This window comes from Dioscorea cayenensis, unplaced genomic scaffold (assembly GCF_009730915.1).
Source record: "Dioscorea cayenensis subsp. rotundata cultivar TDr96_F1 unplaced genomic scaffold, TDr96_F1_v2_PseudoChromosome.rev07_lg8_w22 25.fasta BLBR01001193.1, whole genome shotgun sequence".
NCBI classification, from domain to species: Eukaryota; Viridiplantae; Streptophyta; class Magnoliopsida; order Dioscoreales; family Dioscoreaceae; genus Dioscorea; species Dioscorea cayenensis.
In genome coordinates, this window is record NW_024087584.1 from 49469 (window position 1) to 71862 (window position 22394).

Below are 22394 nucleotides of genomic sequence, written 5' to 3' on the forward strand. Positions count from 1 at the left end.
ATAAATAAATAATAGTTTATAAGCTATATAAGCCAATATCATTTGCAGTTTATTGTAGTGGTGTGCAAATTAAAAAAGATTAATAATTTTATAGAATCTAATCTTGAATATTACTCTAAATTAAAACCGAAATATGTTTGCATCAATAAGTATTTTGTTTTTAATGTTTCATAGTGGGCAAGACATAATAAACTGAAAAGGTAAAATAGTTGCATGTATTTTACGTATAAAAAAAATACTTATGTTTTTTTTATAATTAATATTTTTATTCCAATATATAAACATATTTTCAGGAAAAAATAATAAATCAAAGTTTATTATGGAAGAAGATGTTCAAGAATCAAAGTTCTGTATCACCAAAGGATGAAACTACTGTTTCAATCTCACATGTAAGTTATTGGATTTGAAATTTCTATGATTTCATGCTCATATATCATAAAGGGAAAATTATAATTATAATTTTTATAATTATTAATTAATTAATTTATATATGTTGAGAAATGTGGACAAAGTGGTAAGCATCATTTTAGTAGTATTTTTGTTGTATTTTTTAAATTTTTTATTTTAAGATTTTGCAATAATACTGTTTGCATCTCTATGACTTCTTTACTTGTTTACAGATATATTTTTTAGTTTACATTTTTCATAAATATAAATTTTCTTTGAATTCATAAGTTATACCATATGTATACTTTTTATAATATTATATAGTTTTATTTTATTTATTATTAATTTTTCAAATAGAGGCATGATAAGTCAATAACATCAAGTTATTAATATATAGGCTTTAAAAAAAGAATGTTGATAGATCTTCAACTTGAACCAAATGGCATCAAGTATATAATATATAATTATTTTTTCTAATTATTATTTTCACTTGTTTTTTAGTGGGCAATGTACCTAGCTCCAAGTGGTGAAGGTCAGATATATTATGGGGCTAAGGCAACTTTTTCAATTTATGGGGTTCCAGAAGTTAAAGATACTCAATTAAGCTCGGCTTGTATTTGGATTATTAATGGACATGGTAGTCCGAAGAGAAATATGATAATAGTTGGGTGGACAGTAAGTTTATATTTAATTTCTTTTTCCTTTTTTTTCATATATATTTTTACCATATCTTAAATTTTTGTGCATAACTCTAAAACCAATATGTTGACATAAATAAGAGTTTTTTTTTAATATAATATTTCTATTAGGTTTTGTAATATTTACTTGTGTTTCTCTCATATAAACATAAGTGACAAGTTATAAAAAATTCCACTTCTAAATAATTCCTGATTCTCAGGTACATCCATATCTATACAAAGACAACCGGACCCATTTATTTACACTTTGGACGGTAAGACTTAAAATTTATCCTTTTATATAATTTATAAATGATATGGATGCGTATTATTTATTTAATTTTTTGTATTTATTTTTGACAAATAGAGAGATGGATTTCAAACGTATTGCTATGACACTCGATGCCCAGGATTTATACTTGCTAATAAGACTAATATGGTTCCTGGAAGTCTTATTGATCAAGTTTCAACTTATGGTGGACCACAATATGATATAACAATAAAAGTTTATAAGGTATACTCTTATCTTCATCATTTTCCTACCGAGTGAATTCATGCATATTGTATCTGGATTTTCCTCAACAACCATGTAATTTTTAGCCCATGTTAATGATGTATCTTTAGTATATGTTCCCATTTTATTTTTGTTGTTAATCTTAACTATTAGAATAATTTCCTTTCATTTCAACACGAAAAAATAGATCATTTTTAATTTAACATGACATATTTAAAATAATAATCAGTAGAACTTAAGGTTAATAAATTGGTTAATGTCCTTTTTTTTCTTTTACTAACACTAGTCACAAAGTTTTATGAAATTGATTTATTAACAGGACTCTGCTTCTGGAAATTGGTGGTTATATTATGGAGCATCTGGTCACTATAATGACTTAAATGCAATAGGTTATTGGCCGAGTTCTCTTTTTACTAGTTTGGCAGATAGTGCATCTGATATTCATTTTGGTGGAACTGTGGCATATCTTGCAAATGAACAAGGCCCTCCAATGGGTAGTGGTCATTACCCAGATGAAGGAGAGGGCAAGGCAGCAACCTTCAATAGAATTCAAGGCGTGTATAAAAACGGCAATATGTATGACTTTCAAGATAATTTCAATGTCGTAGAAGATAAAAGAGAGTGCTACCGTGTTAGTGAATTTAAAAACAATGGTTTTTTCTATGGTGGTCCAGGTCATTGTATTAACTAGAAATATATATTTCTTAAATAAGATCCTCAAATAAATTTTTTCCCTTATATTTAGCTTGTGCTTAAATAGTTAAATATTATTTAGTTTATATTTGAATTAAGTTGTGAACTCATGTTTTCATAAATCCCCTCATTGAGTAAAAAAAACGATCATTGTTGGCAGTTACTTCTGTAAGTTTTTTGCCATTAAGACATTTGCATGAAAATGTTGGTGAAGTTAGACCAGAAGCTAAGAAATAAGCTATAGAAATAAGCTTATATTTGAAGGAAAGAAGGTATAATTTCTTAAACAATCTCTCTACTTTTTTAAACTTACACCTTTAATCCCTTTATTTTGAAATATAATCTTTCGATCCCTCTACAATTTTAATTTAGTCATGTCAGTCCCCCTAAACCCTAAATCCTAACCCTGCACCATCAAAAAGAGGGACTGGCATGGCTCATTTAAATATAGAAGAGGGACTAAAAGGTTACAATTTAAAGTGAGGGACTAAAAGGGTAAATTTAAAAAAAATTGAGGGACTATTTAGAGAATTACACCGGGAAAGAAGCTAAGAAGAAACTATATGCATACTTGGGTGGATTATAGCCAATGTGCTATTCACTCTAATTGTTTGAAGTGGTTTAGTAACCAAGCCCTTGAATTGTGGAATTTTAAAAAAATTAGATTGCAAGAGTTTAGTAATGTTATGGCATGATCAAAGTCCTCAAATTATGCATTTTGTAGAATTGGTTACTTTTTTCTTAAGATATTTTTAATATAGAGTCCTACATAAATATGTTTTTCAATAAATAGATCTTGAGAGCAGTACAGAAGGTAATAGCAGATGTATTTAAGAAAATAACAATACTAAAATCGAAATCCATTTAAAATTCTTAAGTCTAAGGCCATCACATTTCGAACTTAGGTCCAAATAACAAAAACAAAATTCTTAAATCAATAAAAAAAGAAATTACGGAATATTTTTTAATATAAAAAATTACATCATTAATGTATTTATATTATTAAAATTATTAAATGAAATATACACAAACTTTTAAAACTTTACAAGCTATGATTACAAAATAAAACCATTTGTATCCCACTTTATAGAGTTTAGGAGTTAAAACATATTGTAAATTAATTAGTATAGAGTAGGATATCAAAGCAAATATTAAAAAAAATAATATTAATAAACTTATGGAAAATAGATAAATTAAAAAATATTCAAATATTTAAATATTTAGGGCTTTAAACTCCTTGAACCATGGCAAAGAGAAGATAATTTTTTTGTAATTTGAGTTGAATATGATAAAATATGCACAAAATTTAAATCTTTCAAGTAATAGTATAAACAATAGAGAATATATATATACAAAAACAACATGTACTATAGTTAAAGAATGGAAAAGGTCAGACGTGTATTAATTACAGTGATTTGTAGATCCCTTGGTGGAAATCTCTCTTTCATGCAACTTTGGAGGAGAGAATAAGTACTGTCACATAAAACTGCTACAAGAGATATGCGCATTGATAGTTGAGGAGCTCGAACTCGAAACGACTCAAACTTAAAAGCAAGTTGGGTACCTCGAGCTGTGGCATGGTCATTTGGATATTATCTTTTGTTGACATGGTCATTTGGATGCACATATTTTTCACCATGTTTATCATCAAAAATCTCAGTTTCTCTATTGGTTATCATAGTATCATCTGTGATGATAGAAAAACAATGTTAATAGAACATTAAAATTAACCTCAGTAGAGATATGCATCTTAACCAATACAAATTAAACATTTTTTTATTAATCTTAATGACATTACAAGTTACTGAAACTGGTGTACCACGATACTTGCTTTTCATCATAAAAATTTAAAATCAATCATACATTTCTTTTAATAAAAAATCATGATATTTATTAAAAGGAAAAATTAATTATAGATCCCTTAAAGTTTCAAAATATACTAATCAGTTCCTCTAATATTTGAATTTCACAAACAATCCTTAATTTTTCAGTTTGCTTTTTATTTAGCCTTCGCACCTCACTCCGTTAGCTTCTTTTTTAAAGAATTCCAAAATGACCGTTCAATGTTGTCGGAAAAAAATCCCCAATTTCTGTCCAATTTTTTTAAAGAGGCGTACGGATAGTCATTACTACTTCAATCACTTTTCCCCATCTTTTCACTTATCTTTTGTACACGAGACGCTACATCTTAATAAAAAAATAAAACTATTAAACAACATAGCTTGCTAATTAGAAAACTTGTATTGTATAGGAAAACTCGCAATTATAAACAAAAAAAGTGAATTTGCAAGCAAAACGTCATGATTCTAAATGAAAAATTAACCTATGATCACCATTTACTCCTCGGGATTTGCAACAACCCAAACTACTTCCCAATGTCTAACGATGAGACAATGAGTGGAGGACATTTTTGTCAAAACACTCCAAACTTCACTCCAAACTTGGTGTAAATATCGAAACTTGTAAGATTTTTTTTGTGGATAACTGAATTTAAGGCGGACTTTTTGTTCATTTTTTGTTATTAAAATTAATTAGATACATAATATTTAATGAGACATATAATAATTTTAGTCAAATTTAAATGGCAGATGACAAGTAAAACAAAATTATTTATATATATAAGGACTAGTAATCTAGGAATGTGCATAACAACTGTTAGATCATCAGTTAACGGTTGTTGTTTTATTATAAAACTTACCCCCGAGGTGGGGTTATCATCACTAATCCCAGCTCTGGGGTTAGAAATAAAATATTAGCTGCTAAATAGATGATCTAGCAACTGCTGTGGGGATATTTGTCACACCCACCCCTTCTACTGAGGTAAATGTGGCACCCATCAGTTAAAATTCCCTTTTAACTGGAAACTGACACCCTGCTTTAAACAAAATCAGACCTACAAATCACAATTTACAACTTCACACCAAATACAAAGGTTCAAATACGTAAATACAATAAATACAATACTCAAATTTATGGGTACAACCGCTACAAGATCACCACACCAATAACAAGAAAGAAAGAAAGAGGGACCCACCGCAATCCTCGACTCAACCCCGACTAGCGCTTATACTCAATCGTGTAATATAGGGTCCCGCCTCCCCGCAGCCTACAAAGACATTCAAATTGGCTTTCAGAGTGGCTTAATAATTTCAAATATTTAAATACAAAGATATATAAAGTATATAAATACCAACCGCTCAAATAATTTTTCCAACTTTTCCAAAAATACCGTAATTCTAGCAAAAATACAATCTTTAAAGAACTCTTGAAACATAAATTCAACATAGATCAACATCAATTTGATTTTTCTCTAAAAACACAAATTTCGTGAGAGACCCGCCTCATCACAATTCAAAAATAACATAAATCTCAAATTCAAAAATACAAAGAATACCCAACACTCACCCAAAGATAACATGGTTCTAGAAAAACTCTCTAAACCTTTCGCCGTGGTCACGGCTAGGTTCGAGCAGCCAAGGAACTCATGTCCTTAATCGCCGACCCATCTGCTCACCGGCCGACGACCCCTGCCACTCGATGAATATCCAGCCAGTGGCTCTACACTCCCACCCCGAACCGCCCCTCGTAGTAATCAATACCCTGTGTCCACCACGCCACCTCTAAAGGTCGGCCCTGTGGGGACCCACTCATCGCAGAGTCGGGCCTTAGCCCGTCACCATCAAAACCATCAAGTAAATACAAAGAATAATACCATCTCAGAGTAAATCATAACATGCGATCCTTTTCCGTGACAAGTATTCACATCACGTAAATAAACATTATTTTCCACAAAGCCAATGCCAAACGATAATAATGCATAATACCAAGAAAGCCTCAGATTCATCGATACCATTCCTATACCGTGAATGAAAACCAATTCTATTAACAATGCCGATAAAACATCTTTTAATATGCTCACATGGTTTCGCAAATCACTCCAAATCAAAGCATATATACCCATCAAAAAAATAAATACAAGAATTGAATGATTAAATCACATATACATGTATTTTTTTACTATTCACAAATACGTATAATTATACAAAAACGAATGTATCAATACTGGGTTATCATGAACATCAATGGCAAACAAATATACGTGATATTTCAACTATATATGGAATCAAACATGATAAAATGAAATACTTAAACATTTATTTCCAAAATACTAGCCATTAAACAATTATTTCAAAAATAATAATAATTAATCAATTATTTAAAATAATAGCCACTACCAACTCACCCGGTGTCCTTTGGTTCCTTCCCTAGGCCCCGAACTCTCCCTAAGCCCTCGAACAACACCTAATGTAATAATATAACAAAAATAAATACTACATTTAAACTCAAAATAAAATACAAAAAAAATAATAATAGACTCTATCGCCCACTCACTCCAATCGGTTAAAAATCCGACCTTGCATAATCCAACCCGGCTTTCAATTGTATTTAAACAAACTCGCTTTTAGGCTAAACATCGCGAATCAATCGAACCAATCTTAATTGCGACCGAACCAAACTTAATTTTTACTCGAACCAGCCTTGAACCAACTCAATTCTTACATCAAAAATCCATTGAACCAACTTGGTTCAGTCCAAAAATCCTTAACCCAAATCAATTGAACCAAACCCAAACCATCTCAACTTGATTTGATCAAACCCAACTCAACAAAAACCAATTCAACTCAACCAATTTCAATTTGGTTAAACCCAACCAGCTCAATCTAACCATCATCATTAACACCTTTAATCATCATCATCATCAATTTAATTAACTAAACCAAACCCTAATCTCGTGCTACAGTTGATGCTACAAGAATCCTAGAAAACATCTCCACCAATCCAAGCAATTTCATCACCAATACAAGGCTTTTTTTAACACAAAAAAATAATTTCACAACAACACTCTCATCAACTCCATCATAATTTCCTCAAAACAAATTCATTATTTCCTCCAAAATCACCCAAAAATACATACATCTAAACATACACAAACATTAAACAAAAAAACAACACCAAAGAAGACCCTTACCAAGCAAGTAGCCACTCCCTACGAACTCCCTCCCACGATCTCCAAATCTTTCTCCTTAAAAACCTCTAATTTCTCCCATTTCTTCATAACTCTCGGTTATCAGAAGAAAAATGGTGGAGTAAGCATTTAACAACATAGTCTCTGGGATTTTTTTCTCAATTAACTCTTCAGCCGAAATTCACTTTTTAGTCCCTCAAAACTTAACTTCTTACAAAACAGTCCCTGAAAAACCGCCCAATAGTCCTTGAGTTATGAAATAAGTATTCTCAAAAAGGTCCCTTTCAAATTATCCAATGGTCCCCTGGATTATAACACAATATTTCAAAAAGATCCCTCCATCTTACCTTTTCAGTCCTTGGTTTTCGTAAAACATTTTATATCAATCCTTTTCATTTATTCTTTAACCCAAAAATCTTTTTAAAAACTTTTTACATTTAAGTCCTTGTTCTTTTTCACTTGGGTTTCTCACCAAAATTACTCTCAGACAAAAAAATCTCATCAGAACTCGTAGTAATACCCTCGAATATATTTTTCCAATCAGCTATCCACTGTGTCGTAGTATTACAATCCTTCCCTTAAAAAAAATTTCGTCCCTCGAAATTTATTAGCATTTATCCATCTCGATATCACCGAATTTCACTTATTTGTTCCAAGACCTTGTTTCTCTTGCTACAACCGCTCAATAGTAAATAATCACACTGCAATTCACTATATATCAGTCAATAAAGAGCATGCCAAACACCCTTTCTTTGGCATCTTTAAGTTAAATCATTTTGATAAAAACCAACATATATCTCAACACATGATCCCTCGATCACAAGACACTACTCAGCTTCTTTTGTCTCAAATATCAAAACCTACTATCGACCCCTCAATCCCAATACGCAACTTAGGTTTTTAACCCCGATTAGAGACTCTAAATACTTCTATCGGGCCCTTAACTTTACTGTCTAATCACTACTAACTCTCCAAGTCTAGACACGACTTCTAAACTTAGGCTCGGATCACAACCCGTGATCTTTACCAAACCGGATATCTCAACCCACACTCGATACTCAAAAAGATGTCACACCCACCCCTTCTATCGAGGTAAATGTAGCACCCATCGCTTAAAAATTCCCTTTTAATCTGAAACCGACACCCTCGCTTTAAACAAAAATCGACCCTACAAATCACAATTTACAACTTCACACCAAATACAGTTCAAATACGTAAATACAATAAATACAATACTCAAATTTATGGGTACAACCGCTACAAGATCACCACACCAATAACAAGAAAGAAAGAAAGAGGGACCCACCGCAATCCTCGACTCAACCCCCGACTAGCGCTTATACTCAATCGGTAATATAGGGTCCTCGCCTCCCGCAGCCCTACAAAGACATTCACATGGCTCAGAGTGGCTTTAATAATTTCAAATATTTAAATACAAAGATATATAAAGTATATAAATACCAACCGCTCAAATAATTTTTCCAACTTTTCCAAAAATACCGTAATTCTAGCAAAAATACAATCTTTAAAGAACTCTTGAAACATAAATTCAACATAGATCAACATCAATTTGATTTTTCTCGAAAACACAAATTTCGTGAGAGACCCGCCTCATCACAATTCAAAAAAATAACATAAATCTCAAATTCAAAAATACAAAGAATACCCAACACTCACCCAAAGATAACATGGTCTAGAAAACTCTCTAAACCTTCGCGTGGCACGGCTAGGTTCAGAGCCGCAAGGAACTCATGTCCCTTAACGCTGACCCATCTGGCTCACCCTGGCCGCGACCCCTGGCCACTCGATGAATATCCAGCCGTGGCTCTACACTCCCACCCCGAACCGGCCCCTCGTAGTAATCAATACCCATGTCCACCACGCCACCTCTAAAGGTCGGCCCGTGGGGACCCACTCATCGCAGAGTCGGGCCTCAGCCCGTCACCATCAAAACCATCAAGTAAATACAAAGAATAATACCATCTCAGATAAATCATAACACGTGATCCTTTTCCGTGACAAGTATTCACATCACGTAAATAAACATTATTTTTCCACAAAGCCAACGCCAAACGATAATAACGCATAATACCAAGAAAGCCCAGATCCACGTATACCATTCCTATACCGTGAATGAAAACCAATTCTATTAACAACGCCGATAAAACATCTTTAATATGCTCACATGGTTTCGCAAATCACTCCAAATCAAAGCATATATACCCATCAAAAAAATAAATACAAGAATTGAATGATTAAATCACATATACATGTATTTTTTTACTATTCACAACACGTATAATTATACAAAAACGAATGTATCAATACTGCTATCATGAACATCAATGGCAAAACAAATATACTGATATTTCAACTATATATGGAATCAAACATGATAAAAATGAAATACTTAAACATTTATTTCCAAAATACTAGCTATTAAACAATTATTTCAAAAATAATAATAATTAATCAATTATTTAAAATAATAGCCACTACCAACTCACTCCCGTGTCCTTGGTTCCTTCCCTAGGCCCCGAACTCTCTCCCTAAGCCCTCGAACAACACCCTAATGTAATAATATAACAAAAATAAATACTACATTTAAACTCAAAATAAAAATACAAAAAAAATAATAATAGACTTCTATCGCCCACTCACTCCAATCGGCTAAAAATCCGACCTCGCATAATCCAACCGGCTTTCAATTGTATTTAAACAAACTCGCTTTTAGGCTAAACATCCCGAATCAATCGAACCAATCTTAATTGCACCGAACCAAACTTAATTTTTACTCGAACCAGCCTTGAACCAACTCAATTCTTACACAAAAATCCATTGAACCAACTTGGTTCAGTCCAAAAATCCTTAACCCAAATCAATTGAACCAAACCCAAACCATCTCAACTTGATTTGATCAAACCCAACTCAACAAAAACCAATTCAACTCAACCAATTTCAATTTGGTTAAACCCAACCAGCTCAATCTAACCATCATCATTAACACCTTAATCATCATCATCATCAATTTAATTAACTAAACCAAAACCCCTAATCTCGTGCATACAGTGATGCTACAAGAATCCCTAGAAACATCTCCACCAATCCAAGCAATTTCATCACCAATACAAGGTTTTTTTAACACAAAAAAATAATTTCACAACAACACTCTCATCAACTCCATCATAATTTCCTCAAAACAAATTCATTATTTCCTCCAAAATCACCCAAAATACATACATCTAAACATACACAAACATTAAACAAAAACAACACCAAAGAAGACCCTTACCAAGCAAAGTAGCTCACTCCGCTGAACTCCCTCCCACGATCTCCAAATCTTTTCTCCTTAAAAACCTCTAATTTCTCCCATTTCTTCATTTTAACTCTCAGCTATCAGTAGCAAAAATGGTGGAGAAGAAGATGAACAACACAAGTCTCTAGATTTTTTTCTCAATTAACTCTTCAGCCGAAATTCACTTTTTAGTCCCTCAAAACTTAACTCTTACAAAACAGTCCCTGAAAAACCGCCCAATAGTCCTTGAGTTATGAAATAGTATTCTCAAAAAGGTCCCTTTCAAATTATCCAATGGTCCCTGGATTATAACACAATATTTCAAAAAGATCCCTCCATCTTACCTTTTCAGTCCTTGGTTTTTCGAAACATTTTATATCAATCCTTTTCATTTATTCTTTAACCCAAAAATCTTTTTAAAAACTTTTTACATTTAAGTCCCTTGTTTCTTTTCACTCGGGTTTCTCACCAAAATTACTCCAGTACAAAAATCTTATCGCAACTCGTAGTAATACCCTGAATATATTTTCCAACAGTTATCCACAGGTTCAGGGTATTACAATATTCCTAAATTTATTTTTTTGGAGACGTACCCTGAAAACATATACACTATATATAAATAGGTCGTATTTTGAAAAGTAGTGGGTGACATGTAACTATTTAAGACTTTATTAAGGTGATTAATTAATAATTAATAATTAAATTAAATTAAATTAAAACTAATACTGTAAATTAAAGAGTGCAATGAAAGCCAAACGGACACGATGACCTTCGAACCATTCGAACAAACACGGGACGAGCGCAAAGGTGACTTCAATGGCGATCTCGGTGCTCACTCCGACGCAGCGCTACGCCGCCGGCGCGCTGCTCGCCCTCGCTCTCCGCCAGGCCCAGATCCATCAGACCCACCCTCTCGGCTCTTCCTTCCCCGACGACGACAACGATGATGCTGACTTCGTCCCTGACCGCTTTAGCAGCGCCAGCGCCAGTAGCAGTAGCAGCGCCACCAGCAGCGGCGGCGAGAGCGATGCGGATTCCAGCCTCCTCTGGACTCATAAGTCCCGTGGCCTCCTCCGCCCTGTCTTCCGGTCAGTTGATCTTGTTTTTTGATTTTGAGGGTGTTGATTTGATTTGATCCTCTTTCGAATTTTATTCTTGGAAATTGATTCAAAGGCGTGCATGTTGATCTTGTTTCTTCAATTCGTGGGTGCTGAACTATAGTTTTTGGATTGGATTCTTGAAGATAGATTCTAATGTCTGCCTGTTGATCTTGTTTCTTGAATTCTAGGGCTCTGAATTTGATTCTGGTTGTTCAAAAAAAAATTTTTTTTTTTCCAGATTCTTGGATATTCATTCTAATGCGTGGTCTGGGCTGGAAGAGACTGCGGCTTCCTCTTCGTCCAAGCATCATATTGGAGCTGTATGACTTCTTTCTTGCTAATTATTCTACTATTTTTTTTATAACAATATTCAAAAGAAACCAAATTGTTATTTTGTTATTATTAAAGATTTCCTAGCTATGGAATGAATTATGTGTGGCATAGATGTGAGATTCTTGAAAATAGCAGAAACAACAAACACTTGATTTTAGGTTGATGGTGGTCTTTTTCTCAAAGTTCTAGTCCATCTTGCTTGAGCTTACATGCTATCTCAAATTTTTTATTAATGTCATTGTTGCATGCTGTTATCTATGTTGTGATTAATTGTTTGATGCTTGCATCTTTAGTTCCTTAGGATAATTTTTGAGGAGGAGGTATCTGCAGAAAATTCGGATCAGATGCTTGCCTTGTCCAAAGCAGTGGATGCCATGGTGATGAGCTTGGAAACTTCCTCTTCTAAACACGAGGCAGAAGAGCAGCGACAATATGGACACAAACAGGAACAACATCAGAGCACTTCTACAACAACAGATAGAACTTCTGATGTGACTACTAAGCCTTCAGAAAACTTTGAACTCATAAAGTCTCAGGCATTAATCAGAAGAGTGGAAAGATATGATGATTCAACTGATAGTACTGATAACAGATCCATGTTAGGGGACAATTCGGTCAATCATCAGAGGAAGCTGGCAGTTCTTTTTGCACTTCTCTCTGCCTGTGTGGCTGATATGCCAGAAGATGACAAGAAGAAACATCGTTATCGGAAGGGCTATGACAGTCGGCACCGTGTTGCTTTGAGACTCTTAGCAACATGGCTTGATATCCAATGGATAAAAGTGGTTTGTTCTGAGTTTTCTTTTCCCTTATTTTGATAGGCTAAGCACTTACTATGGTGCATGCATTTATCTAGTGACAAACATTTCAGAAAATGAGACTATCTTTTCATTTTTTTCATTTACATATTTGCTTGTTTTAGGATGTCTAATACTGTTCCATAGATAATGCAATATTATTTCTTCTTTCTTCCCATTGGAATATGATTTTGGAGAGGTGGTTATCTTACTTTATTCAAACCCTGTCCATCTTTGTCTACACACCTTTATCTTGCTGCTAATATAGTCACATTTGATCGAAGTAGCTAGGAAGAAATAGTAGTATCTTATTTTATCATTTCTAATATTGGTAAAATCACGTTAGTGATTTCATTAGCTGATGTTTCCATTAAAATTTTGTTAGAAATAGCAGTATCTTATTCATGTATACATATATACACCTCATAGGACAGACAGTATGAAGGTCATTATCTTGGATTGACCTTTATGCAAATGTTGGCACTCTGACAAGGTCGAAACATGATAAATAACTAGATATGTACATTTTCTTTTCAAAATTGTTCTGAGAAGCCATTCAGTTCATACTGAAAAATTTGCCTTACTAGGAAGCTATGGAGATAATGGTTGCTTGCTCTGCAATGGCTGCAGCTAAAGAGGAAGAAATACAATCTCAAGAAAATGAATTAGAGAAAAACAAATGGGCCAAATGGAAACGTGGGGGCATCATTGGTGCAGCTGCATTGACAGGAGGGGCTTTGTTGGCTATTACTGGAGGTGAAACATAAATATAGAGAAGTAATGTGAATTGTTTCCTGTCTTCTTCTTATAAAAGCTCAAACTATCTGAAACCAGTGTTTTCCAACTCTTCTTTATAGGTCTTGCTGCCCCGGCAATTGCTGCCGGTTTTGGTGCTTTGGCTCCTACATTAGGAACTCTAGTCCCAATTGTTGGGGCTGGTGGTTTTGCTGCTATGGCAACTGCTGCAGGATCAGTTGCTGGTTCAGTTGCTGTTGCAGCCTCATTTGGAGGTAGTTTTTTTAAGTGGGTAGCACAGTATACAATAAACTTAACCACATCTTGTCCAACTGATTTTCTTCTCTTTTATCTCAAGCTTTATCTTTTTTTTTATCCTATTTGGTAAGTTGATTTAGATAGCTTGCAATCTTTTATTTTATTTTATTTATGTGCTAGCCAATAGTTTCTATGTTCAGATAACTCTCTGTCATTCTTTTAAGGTGTTATTCTATGAATGATAGAAGTGGGTTGTTTGCTTTGGAAATGGTATAGTGAGTTCCAATAATCTATCTGTCAATGGATTGTTGCTGTCAAGGGTTTCATAATAATTGAAAAATGGAAGTGATTATTCTTTGTTATTGCTGAATGTGTAGGTATAAGATTTTTGTTTTGACATGGAAGAAACTCCGAATCATGTGAAGCCATTTATAAACTAAGAAGAATTGTTTTTCAAAGATTAATCAGATAGCCGGAAATCTTTAATTAAATTTATTATGTTGTGTTATAGGACACCAGGCTTTGCTGTTGTTTCTGTATGTAGAAATCCTTATGCCTACCAATCTATATTTATGTTCAGACTTAATGCTTATCTTTTAATATTTTCTCCCAAAAAAAAAAAAAAATCTAGATTCAAGCTTGTTTTAGGCTTAAAGGAAATCATATTGCTTTTAACTTTATTCTTGTTTGTTTTTTGGAGCTAGACTATGGATCTTTTCATCAGGCTAAGTTCCTTTATGAGCATCTAGTTGCTATCCATTTTTTTAATGTTTCTTTCTCAATGGCCTTATCTTGCGAGCAGCTCATTGATGGTTTTTCATGTTCATATTATGTGTATGAAGATATGGTCAGCTTGTTGATTTTTTTTTTTGTGGTTTGTACATGATCTGTTTTTCTGTAATTTCTTATTTCATTGATGTACATGTTGGCCTTTATTGGATTTTCAAATGAAAGTTTGAAGAATGCTTATGTTTTCTTTTAAAACAAAGAAGATTCTGAGTAGCTTGAGTGATTTCCAACCTTGTTCAAGTCATGATGTTGGGTGTACTTTGCTACATTCAATCTGTGACATGTTGGGTCAATTTAGCTTTATTTTATTGTTTGGTATTTCAACTTGCATTTGGATTTCAAATTTAGCTTTAGGAAATACTTCAATAGCTGAAAATTGTTGAACTAGTCCTTTAGAATAAATGTACTTTTATGTTGTTTTGATACTCTAGTCCTTCTCAATTGTGCATTTGTCTAGTTAGTTTAAACTATGATTATACAGCTGCTGGAGCTGGACTTACGGGAAGCAAAATGGCTAGGAGAATTGGGAGCATTGAGGAATTTGAATTCAAACCTATTGGAGATAATCACAACCAAGGCGTAAGTTGTTCTTCGTATGAAGGAAGCAACATTTTGTAGTTTTTTCTGGCCTTTTTCATGGTTATGATTTATTTATTTATTTTTTTACTAATTTGTGCTTGTAATTTTCAGCGGCTAGCGGTTGGTATCTTGATTTCGGGTTTTGTTTTTGAGGAGGAAGATTTCATAAGGCCTTGGGAAGGACATGAGGATAGCCTAGAGAGGTGCATCAGTTTGTCTAATATAGCTGCATAATTGTTGGTTATGAAATTACAAGTTGGTTTTATCCTTGAATACTGTATTTCTTGGTTTTGCTTTGTCTCAAGAAAAATAGCTTCTTGGAGAAGTGTTCCATTTTTATGATCTTCCGTGTAAATTTCAGTTTTATATGTTTTTAGAGTTTTACATATTGATGTAGATCTACCTTCAAGTAGTCTCTGGTAATCTATATTGTGTTGTGGTCCTTTATTTTTATTCTACAGTATGTGTGCTAATTAATTTGGCACAAGGAAAAAGAGAGGTTCACCTATGCATTCTTTCTATGCTAATTTTTTTTTTAAATTGATACAGTATCTAACTTTGTTTCATCTAATGATATAGATATGCTCTCCAGTGGGAATCCAAGAATTTGATTGCAATCAGCACTGCAATCCAGGATTGGATCACATCAAGTAATGTAGCAGAGATACATTTAATTCCCAACAATTATGACAATTTTCATGGCGTTACCCTTTTCTCCTGCAGAACTTATGATGGGCATGATGCAGCAAGGTGCCATGATGACTGTGTTAGGCACCCTTGTTACCGCCTTAGCTTGGCCAGCTACATTACTTGCCGCCACTGACTTCATCGACAGCAAATGGTCTATTGCTCTTAACAGGTGTCATTTATAATTTTTTAAGTAATTCCATGCTAGGATGGGTACCTTCTTATCAAATAAACAACTTAGTAGGTATTGTTGTTGACGTTTGGCATGTACCAGATCAGAGAAAGCAGGAAAGCTACTTGCTGAAGTGTTAATGAAAGGCTTGCAGGGATACAGGTATGTTATTCACATAATATTAGTTCAAGAAAAGTAAATTGTTAGTCTGATTTATTAATTCCTTTGCTGGCTTATATATGTATATCCCTTTCAGACCAGTTACCCTTGTTGGGTTCTCATTAGGAGCAAGAGTTATATTTAAATGTTTACAGAAACTTGCTGCATCGGGAGATAATGGTATTTCTGTATCCTTGTGAACACTTGTAACACTTTATTTTCATAAATTGATTTGTTAAGCTAACATACTGTGAATGGGGCAGAGGGGATTGTGGAAAGGGTTGTGCTTCTTGGTGCACCAATTTCTGTGAATGGTGAAAACTGGGACTCTGTTAGAAAGGTATTGATGGTTAATGAAGGTTATAACTTGATGATGTCCAGGATAGATAAAGAAATATGTACATTGGTTAATGTTGATATTGTTTCTAATAAAGAGTCCTTAACTGAAACGGACACTTTCTACTTTTCTGAACTAAGTTAAATGCCTTTACAGCAATACTGTTGTGTTTAATGGTTCAAATCATCAGCCTTGTGTTAGCTTGCCACGCCACCTCGCCTGGTTAGGGATGTTAATATTTTTTATTGGTACTTTTGCATTAGGCTATTTGGTATTCCTTATGCTTCAGTGGATACCCAACTCATGTAGTGGCTTCTCTCTGGCAAACCACAATCTATTAGATGCCTGGTTGTGGCCTTGTTGTTAATTCTTATGTTATAAAAGTTCTCCACAAATCTCGCTAATTTCTGGCCATGGTTATGCTCTTCAGATGGTTGCTGGAAGATTTATCAATGTATATGCAACAAATGACTGGATCCTGGGTGTAACTTTTCGAGCAAGGTAAAATTAAATTTGTTTAGAAGAAAGTCCTACTCCACATTTTGCTGAGACATATTTAATTTTTTCTATTTTATTTTGTCTGTAGTCTGCTCACCCAAGGATTGGCTGGAATTCAAGCTGTTGATGCACCTGGCATTGAAAATGTACATACTTCATTTGATATTTGTTCATCTTCACACACACAACTTGCAAGTGATCCATTTGCAAACTTGGTAATCCTTGTGAATCTCAGGTTGATGTCACAGATTTCATTGACGGTCACTCCTCCTATCTCTGGGCAGTTCCACAAATCCTGCAGCAACTCGAACTCAATACCTATTACCCTGTTTTCGTATCCCCTCCTACTGAAACCAAACAAACAATTTAAAAAAACCCCCCAAAAAACAAAATCTGCCATTCATGTTTCTTCTTTTCATGATTTATTTTTAGTTTGCTATATATATATTATGTTAAGCAGTTTATGAACCATGTTTGAAGACCATATGGTATTCTAAACAAACACTTGTGGTAAGTAGGGAGTTGCAATGAGGTGAAGACTCTGCTTTCTTGTTGTTGTAAGTCCAGGAGCTTCTTGCATGTCCAAATCTTCGACACTCATCCCATCAGGCAACCTCCAGTTGAAGTGATACAGAAGACTTGCTAGTGCAAACTCTATTGAAGTGATCGCAAAGTTTGTTCCCGGGCATATCCTCCTCCCTGCACCAAATGGGATGAACTTGAAGTCAAGTCCCTTGAAATCCACAGAGCTACCAATAAATCTCTCAGGTTTGAACTCCTCCGGATCTTCCCATGAATTTGGGTCCCTTCCAATGGACCATGCATTGATCATTACTCTTGTCCTTTCAGGGATCTCATAGCCTTGTATCACAACCTTCTGGAGAGATTCATGAGGGAGTAGCAATGGAGCAGGAGGGTGCAGTCGTAACACTTCTTTGATTACTGCTTTTAAGTAGCTCATCTGAGGAATATCATTCTCAGAGACTGTTGGTTTGCCATTACTTCTCTGCCTCACTTCATCCTGAGCTTTCTTCATTGTCCTTGGGTTCTTCATAAGTTCAGACATTGCCCATTCTAAGGTCACAGATGATGTATCCGTTCCAGCTCCTATTATATCCTGCATATTGGTTTTACAAATTTTATATTTTGGAAAACTAAAAGGCTATTTTTGTAAACATATTACTGTAAAACCTCGATCTTATATATTTGTTTTAAAACCAGTGTCTATTATATATATAAATGTTTTTGACAAATGTGGACAAGTGGATAATTATATGCGAAGATAAGGTCTGCAACACTAGAGCCTTCCACTTGTGAAAGTTTCTTTGACTTGTGAAAGTTAGGATTCAAATTTGTGTTTTCGAAGTCCTTCACTTGTGAGGGTTAAGAATTTAGGATTCAAAGCGGGATGAATACTTTATGCATATGATATATTATCAATAGATTTAATGATTGTTGGTCATGTAAAGGCATATTCTATAAAACTTAAAGCTTACTATTTGGTTTAAAACAAGTTTCTATAATTTATATAGTCGTTTGTTTACATCGAAACAGAAAAGAATTTATGTAGTCATTTCAAATAATTGAAAAAAAAAAACACTTACCATGATTATAGCCCTGATGTTTTCATGAGCGATGGCTCCCTCCTCTTTCAACGCCAACAGCAGGTCAACGAAGTCCTCCTGCTCCTCCTCCTCCTCCTCCTCCTCTCCGGCGCCGCCATGTTGCCGGCGATCAACATGCTCCTCCACTATCTCACTAAGAAACATATCCAACTTCCTCGTCACTCTCTCCAGCTTCCCATCTAAACCCATCACCACACTCAACCATCCCATCGCCGGAAACATATCATAAACCTGAAACCCTCCAAACAACACCGACGCCTCCTCCGCCATCTCCTTAAACTTCTCCGCATTCCCCAACGTCCCGGCCGCCGCTCTGCTTACCACTTTGTGTGAATACTCATACACAATCTCACTGACATTCATCACCTCCTCCTCTTTACTACCGGTGATCTTTTGAATCATAAGAGAAGCTTGGTGTTGCCGGAGACTATGAAAAGACTGGACACGCTTGTGGTTAAGAAGGTAAACGACGGCGAGCTTCTTGGTTTGGCGCCAGTAGTCGCCGTACTGAGAAAAGGAGATGTTGCGGCCACCGTGGCTGAGCTTGAAGAATGGCTTGGAGAAGGGACGGTTGGCGAAGGCGAGGTCATGGGTTTTGAGAACTTCATGGGCCATGTCCGGTGAGGAGACAATGAGTGTGGGAACTTGGCCGATGTGGACAAGCATGAGAGGGCCGTATGTTTGGGAGAGTGCATGGAAGGAGCGGTGGGGAAGAGAAGTTAGCTGGAGGAGGTTGCCGATGATGGGTAGTGCCGGAGGTGAAGGAAGCACTTTGGGTTTGTTGCCGCCGGAGAAGATGAGTTTGTAACTAAAACTGATGATGATGATGATGACGATGATGATGATGATGATGAGTGGTGTTGCCATTGGAGAAGGAGACTAGTATGCTTCTTCTCTATTACTCTCTACTTGATTAACTCTGCAAGATAAGAGAGATTGGTTTGTCTTTTATGGAAAATATCTGAATTTTTTTTAATGTTAAATTAAAATTATGAAATGACGGAGAAATGATGGAGAAATGAAAATATCTATAATTTTTTTATTATTAAATTTATGTACGTTCATTTAAAAGAAAAAATATGTGGGGGAAATAGTATTATAAAGAGTCAAATAAAAGTACGTTTTTATTAAAAATAAATAAATAAATAAATAAAATAAAAGTACGTCGGCAGAGAAAGAAGAGTGTATACGCCACTCATTGTAGGTGAGAAAAGTAATGATAGACTTTGCTAGCTAAGGCCGATGGCGAGGATAAGTTGAAGTCTAGTGAAAGATTGCATAAAGAGTTAGGTAGTTTTGAAGGATGATTGCCATGAATAGAACTTGGGAATTGTTATGAGACAAAATAGATGATGGAGAGATCGGTATGGTGATGGTGTTTTAGGGATAGTACTTTAGCCAAAATAATCATTAGTGATTATAAATAAATAAATAAATAATTTAAAATGCAAGAGCTTACAAGGTATTGCCTTACAGAAATTTTGTTATTAGTGAAATTCTCAAAGAAAATTGAATGCTTTGAGACTCTTACCAACGTGGTTTTATGTTTGGTGTACTTTTGCTGCGTTCAATTTGTAATATAATGGGTATATTAAGCTTAATTATTAGTGTTTCAACTTACAATTTGATTTCAAATTTGGCCTTAGGAAATACTTTAATAACTGAAAATTCTTAGTTTAATCCTTTATAATTAATAGATATGTTTTTATGCTATTCTGATAATAAATATATTATTGGTGAATCTCTCATTAAAATATAATTTTTACATGGTTTAACTCATTTTCTTCTCTTATTTTCTTTTTCTTTCCCTACGTTTTTCTTTTTTTACTCTCTCTTCCACTCTTGAATTAAAACATTATGTTAAAAAAAATAAAAAGTTTTTTTTTTTTAAAAAAAAAGTCTAATTGAAACATTCTCTTATTTGAATAAAAAGTTTTAATGTACTGAAAAAAAAACTCTAGCTTTTAAAACTCTTAAAAAATTCACCAAAACTTGAGATGTCAGTAAAAATAAAAGAGAATTTTAAAAAAAACTTATAACTTTAAAAAAAATTATAATACCTTTAATTTTTTTTATTAAAAGTGAATAAACTACAATTTATTGTAAGAAAAAAAGGACAATAAAAACTAACTACAATAAGAACTAAACAGCTACAAATTAAAGACAAAAGAGAGACAAACAGCGCAACGAAATAAGAGAAGAAAACATTTCCACCTGGGGTGTATTATTAAAAACTACAAAGAAAAACAACAAAAAGTATAAAAAGTCAGGTAGTATCAAATGATTAAATATGAAAGATCACTTTGTGTATTGCTAGGTCCTTAAATGGTGAGAGTCATGGAACTTGCAAAGAAATTTGAGTATATATAAATATATGTTAATGTATTTCTATAAAGTCTAGAACTTATTTATTTGTTTTAAAACAAGTTTCCATTATATATATATATAGTCTTTCAACAAAAAGGGTTTTTCTATATATATATATATATATATGCGCATAGTTATCTTTTTTTTATTTACTATCAAATGAAAGTAAATAGTAGATAGCCATTTTGATTTAATAGTGAAACTAACTATTTAATGGCATATATGTAAGGGCGTAATATATATGTTAAGATTTTGAAAAGATGCGTGCGCATATATATATATATATTATTATTATTATTATGTGAGGAAAAAGATACCTTTAGGGCAGGCTTGCCAACAACAACTGCCTCAACCTATTGTCACAAGATTCCATCCCCCATACTGCCTTCATTGTCCCTTTCTTTCTCACGAATGAATCAAGTAGAAGTCGATGGAGACCGGCAGATCTCACCGGAACCCCACAGAAGTCGATAGAGACCGGTAGAAGTCACCAGAGCCTGGTAGAACTCGATGGAGACCTGCAGAAGCCCAGCAGAACTCGATGGAACTTGGCTGAGAGTGAAAGGAAGAGGATGAGGCTTTGGTGGCAATGTTGGTGTGCTAACATGGGGTAGGGTTACACAAGTGGCACACTTAAAATGACGTGGCATCACCAGCTGCGCAGATGACGAGGCAAATAAGCGCTGACATCGACTTTCCGGCGTCCACGTCGGATGAAACAAGCTAGAAATTTTCGGGTGACTGACCGGTGAAACGGAATTAAAGCTGAGGCACCATTTTGATACAAATCAAAGTTTGGAACCCATAGTGATAAATCACCATAGTTGGGTACCCTACCAAAAAATTTACCCCTCTTCATCCTCTTCTTGGATGATGCCTCTTCTTGTTTAACCTCCCTTTTGTGTTCTTCCGACTTTCAGCTCTGGTGACAGAGATCTTTTTCTCTTATTTTCTCTGTTGTATTTTGCTCCCAGTTTTTTTTTTTTTTAAGATTTATCAATGTATATGCAACAAATGACTGGATCATGGATGTAACTTTTCAAGCTAGGTAAAATTAAAATTGTTTAGATGAAAGTCCTACCCCACATTTTGCTGAGACACATTTAATTTTTTCTATTTTATATTGTCTGCAGTCTGCTCACCCAAGGATTGGCTGGAATTCAAGCTGTTGATGCACCTGGCATTGAAAATGTACGTACTTCATTTGTTTCTTGTTCATCTTCACACATAGAAAATTCAAGTGATCCATTTGCAAACTTGGTAATTCTTGTGAATCTCAGGTTGATACAACAGATTTCGACGGTCACTCCTCCTATCTTTGGCCAGTTCTACAAATCCTGCAGCAACTCGAACTCAATACCTATTA

General features: G+C 34.3%; 3 protein-coding genes across 4 annotated transcripts; 2 read left to right on the top strand and 1 right to left on the bottom strand.

Annotated features, from left to right (window-relative positions):
• The first annotated feature begins 894 nt into the window (after positions 1–894).
• LOC120255771 lies at positions 895–2269 on the top strand. Its single transcript, XM_039263534.1, has 4 exons — positions 895–1062; positions 1286–1339; positions 1432–1578; positions 1898–2269. The coding sequence occupies exons 1-4, from the start codon at positions 895–897 to the stop codon at positions 2267–2269; spliced, it is 741 nt and encodes a 246-aa protein (XP_039119468.1).
• A 9086-nt stretch (positions 2270–11355) lies between these two features.
• On the top strand, positions 11356–17423 carry LOC120255773 (transmembrane and coiled-coil domain-containing protein 4-like). 2 transcript variants are annotated; one of them, XM_039263537.1, is made up of 15 exons: positions 11356–11680; positions 11931–12012; positions 12319–12810; positions 13410–13578; positions 13680–13832; positions 15086–15183; positions 15295–15386; positions 15763–15833; positions 15907–16042; positions 16145–16204; positions 16299–16381; positions 16465–16541; positions 16969–17039; positions 17125–17182; positions 17272–17423. In XM_039263537.1, exons 1-15 carry the CDS (start codon positions 11409–11411, stop codon positions 17404–17406), a joined length of 2049 nt encoding a protein of 682 aa, XP_039119471.1. In that variant the 5' UTR covers positions 11356–11408; the 3' UTR covers positions 17407–17423. The 2 variants fall into 2 exon arrangements, with proteins under 2 accessions (XP_039119471.1, XP_039119472.1); XM_039263538.1 differs by having other exon boundaries at positions 11388–11680; positions 12327–12810.
• On the bottom strand, positions 17419–19585 carry LOC120255774 (cytochrome P450 71A1-like). Its single transcript, XM_039263539.1, has 2 exons — positions 18641–19585; positions 17419–18153 (listed from the first exon to the last, which is right to left on the bottom strand). The coding sequence occupies exons 1-2, from the start codon at positions 19526–19528 to the stop codon at positions 17530–17532; spliced, it is 1512 nt and encodes a 503-aa protein (XP_039119473.1). The 5' UTR covers positions 19529–19585; the 3' UTR covers positions 17419–17529.
• Between the last annotated feature and the right edge of the window lie 2809 nt (positions 19586–22394).

Bases quoted from the DNA above. Each gene is read 5' to 3' on its own strand.
- LOC120255771 (XM_039263534.1), top strand. From the start codon at position 895: ATGTACCTAGCTCCAAGTGGTGAAGGTCAGATATATTATGGGGCTAAG. The intron at 1,340-1,431 runs GTAAGACTTAAA...TTTGACAAATAG, and splicing joins ATTTATTTACACTTTGGACG to AGAGATGGATTTCAAACGTA. The intron at 1,579-1,897 runs GTATACTCTTAT...ATTTATTAACAG, and splicing joins TAACAATAAAAGTTTATAAG to GACTCTGCTTCTGGAAATTG.
- LOC120255773 (XM_039263537.1), top strand. From the start codon at position 11,409: ATGGCGATCTCGGTGCTCACTCCGACGCAGCGCTACGCCGCCGGCGCG. The intron at 16,043-16,144 runs GTGTCATTTATA...GGCATGTACCAG, and splicing joins TGGTCTATTGCTCTTAACAG to ATCAGAGAAAGCAGGAAAGC. The intron at 17,040-17,124 runs GTAAAATTAAAT...TTTTGTCTGTAG, and splicing joins GGTGTAACTTTTCGAGCAAG to TCTGCTCACCCAAGGATTGG.
- LOC120255774 (XM_039263539.1), bottom strand. From the start codon at position 19,528: ATGGCAACACCACTCATCATCATCATCATCATCGTCATCATCATCATC. The intron at 18,154-18,640 runs GTAAGTGTTTTT...ACCAATATGCAG, and splicing joins ACATCAGGGCTATAATCATG to GATATAATAGGAGCTGGAAC.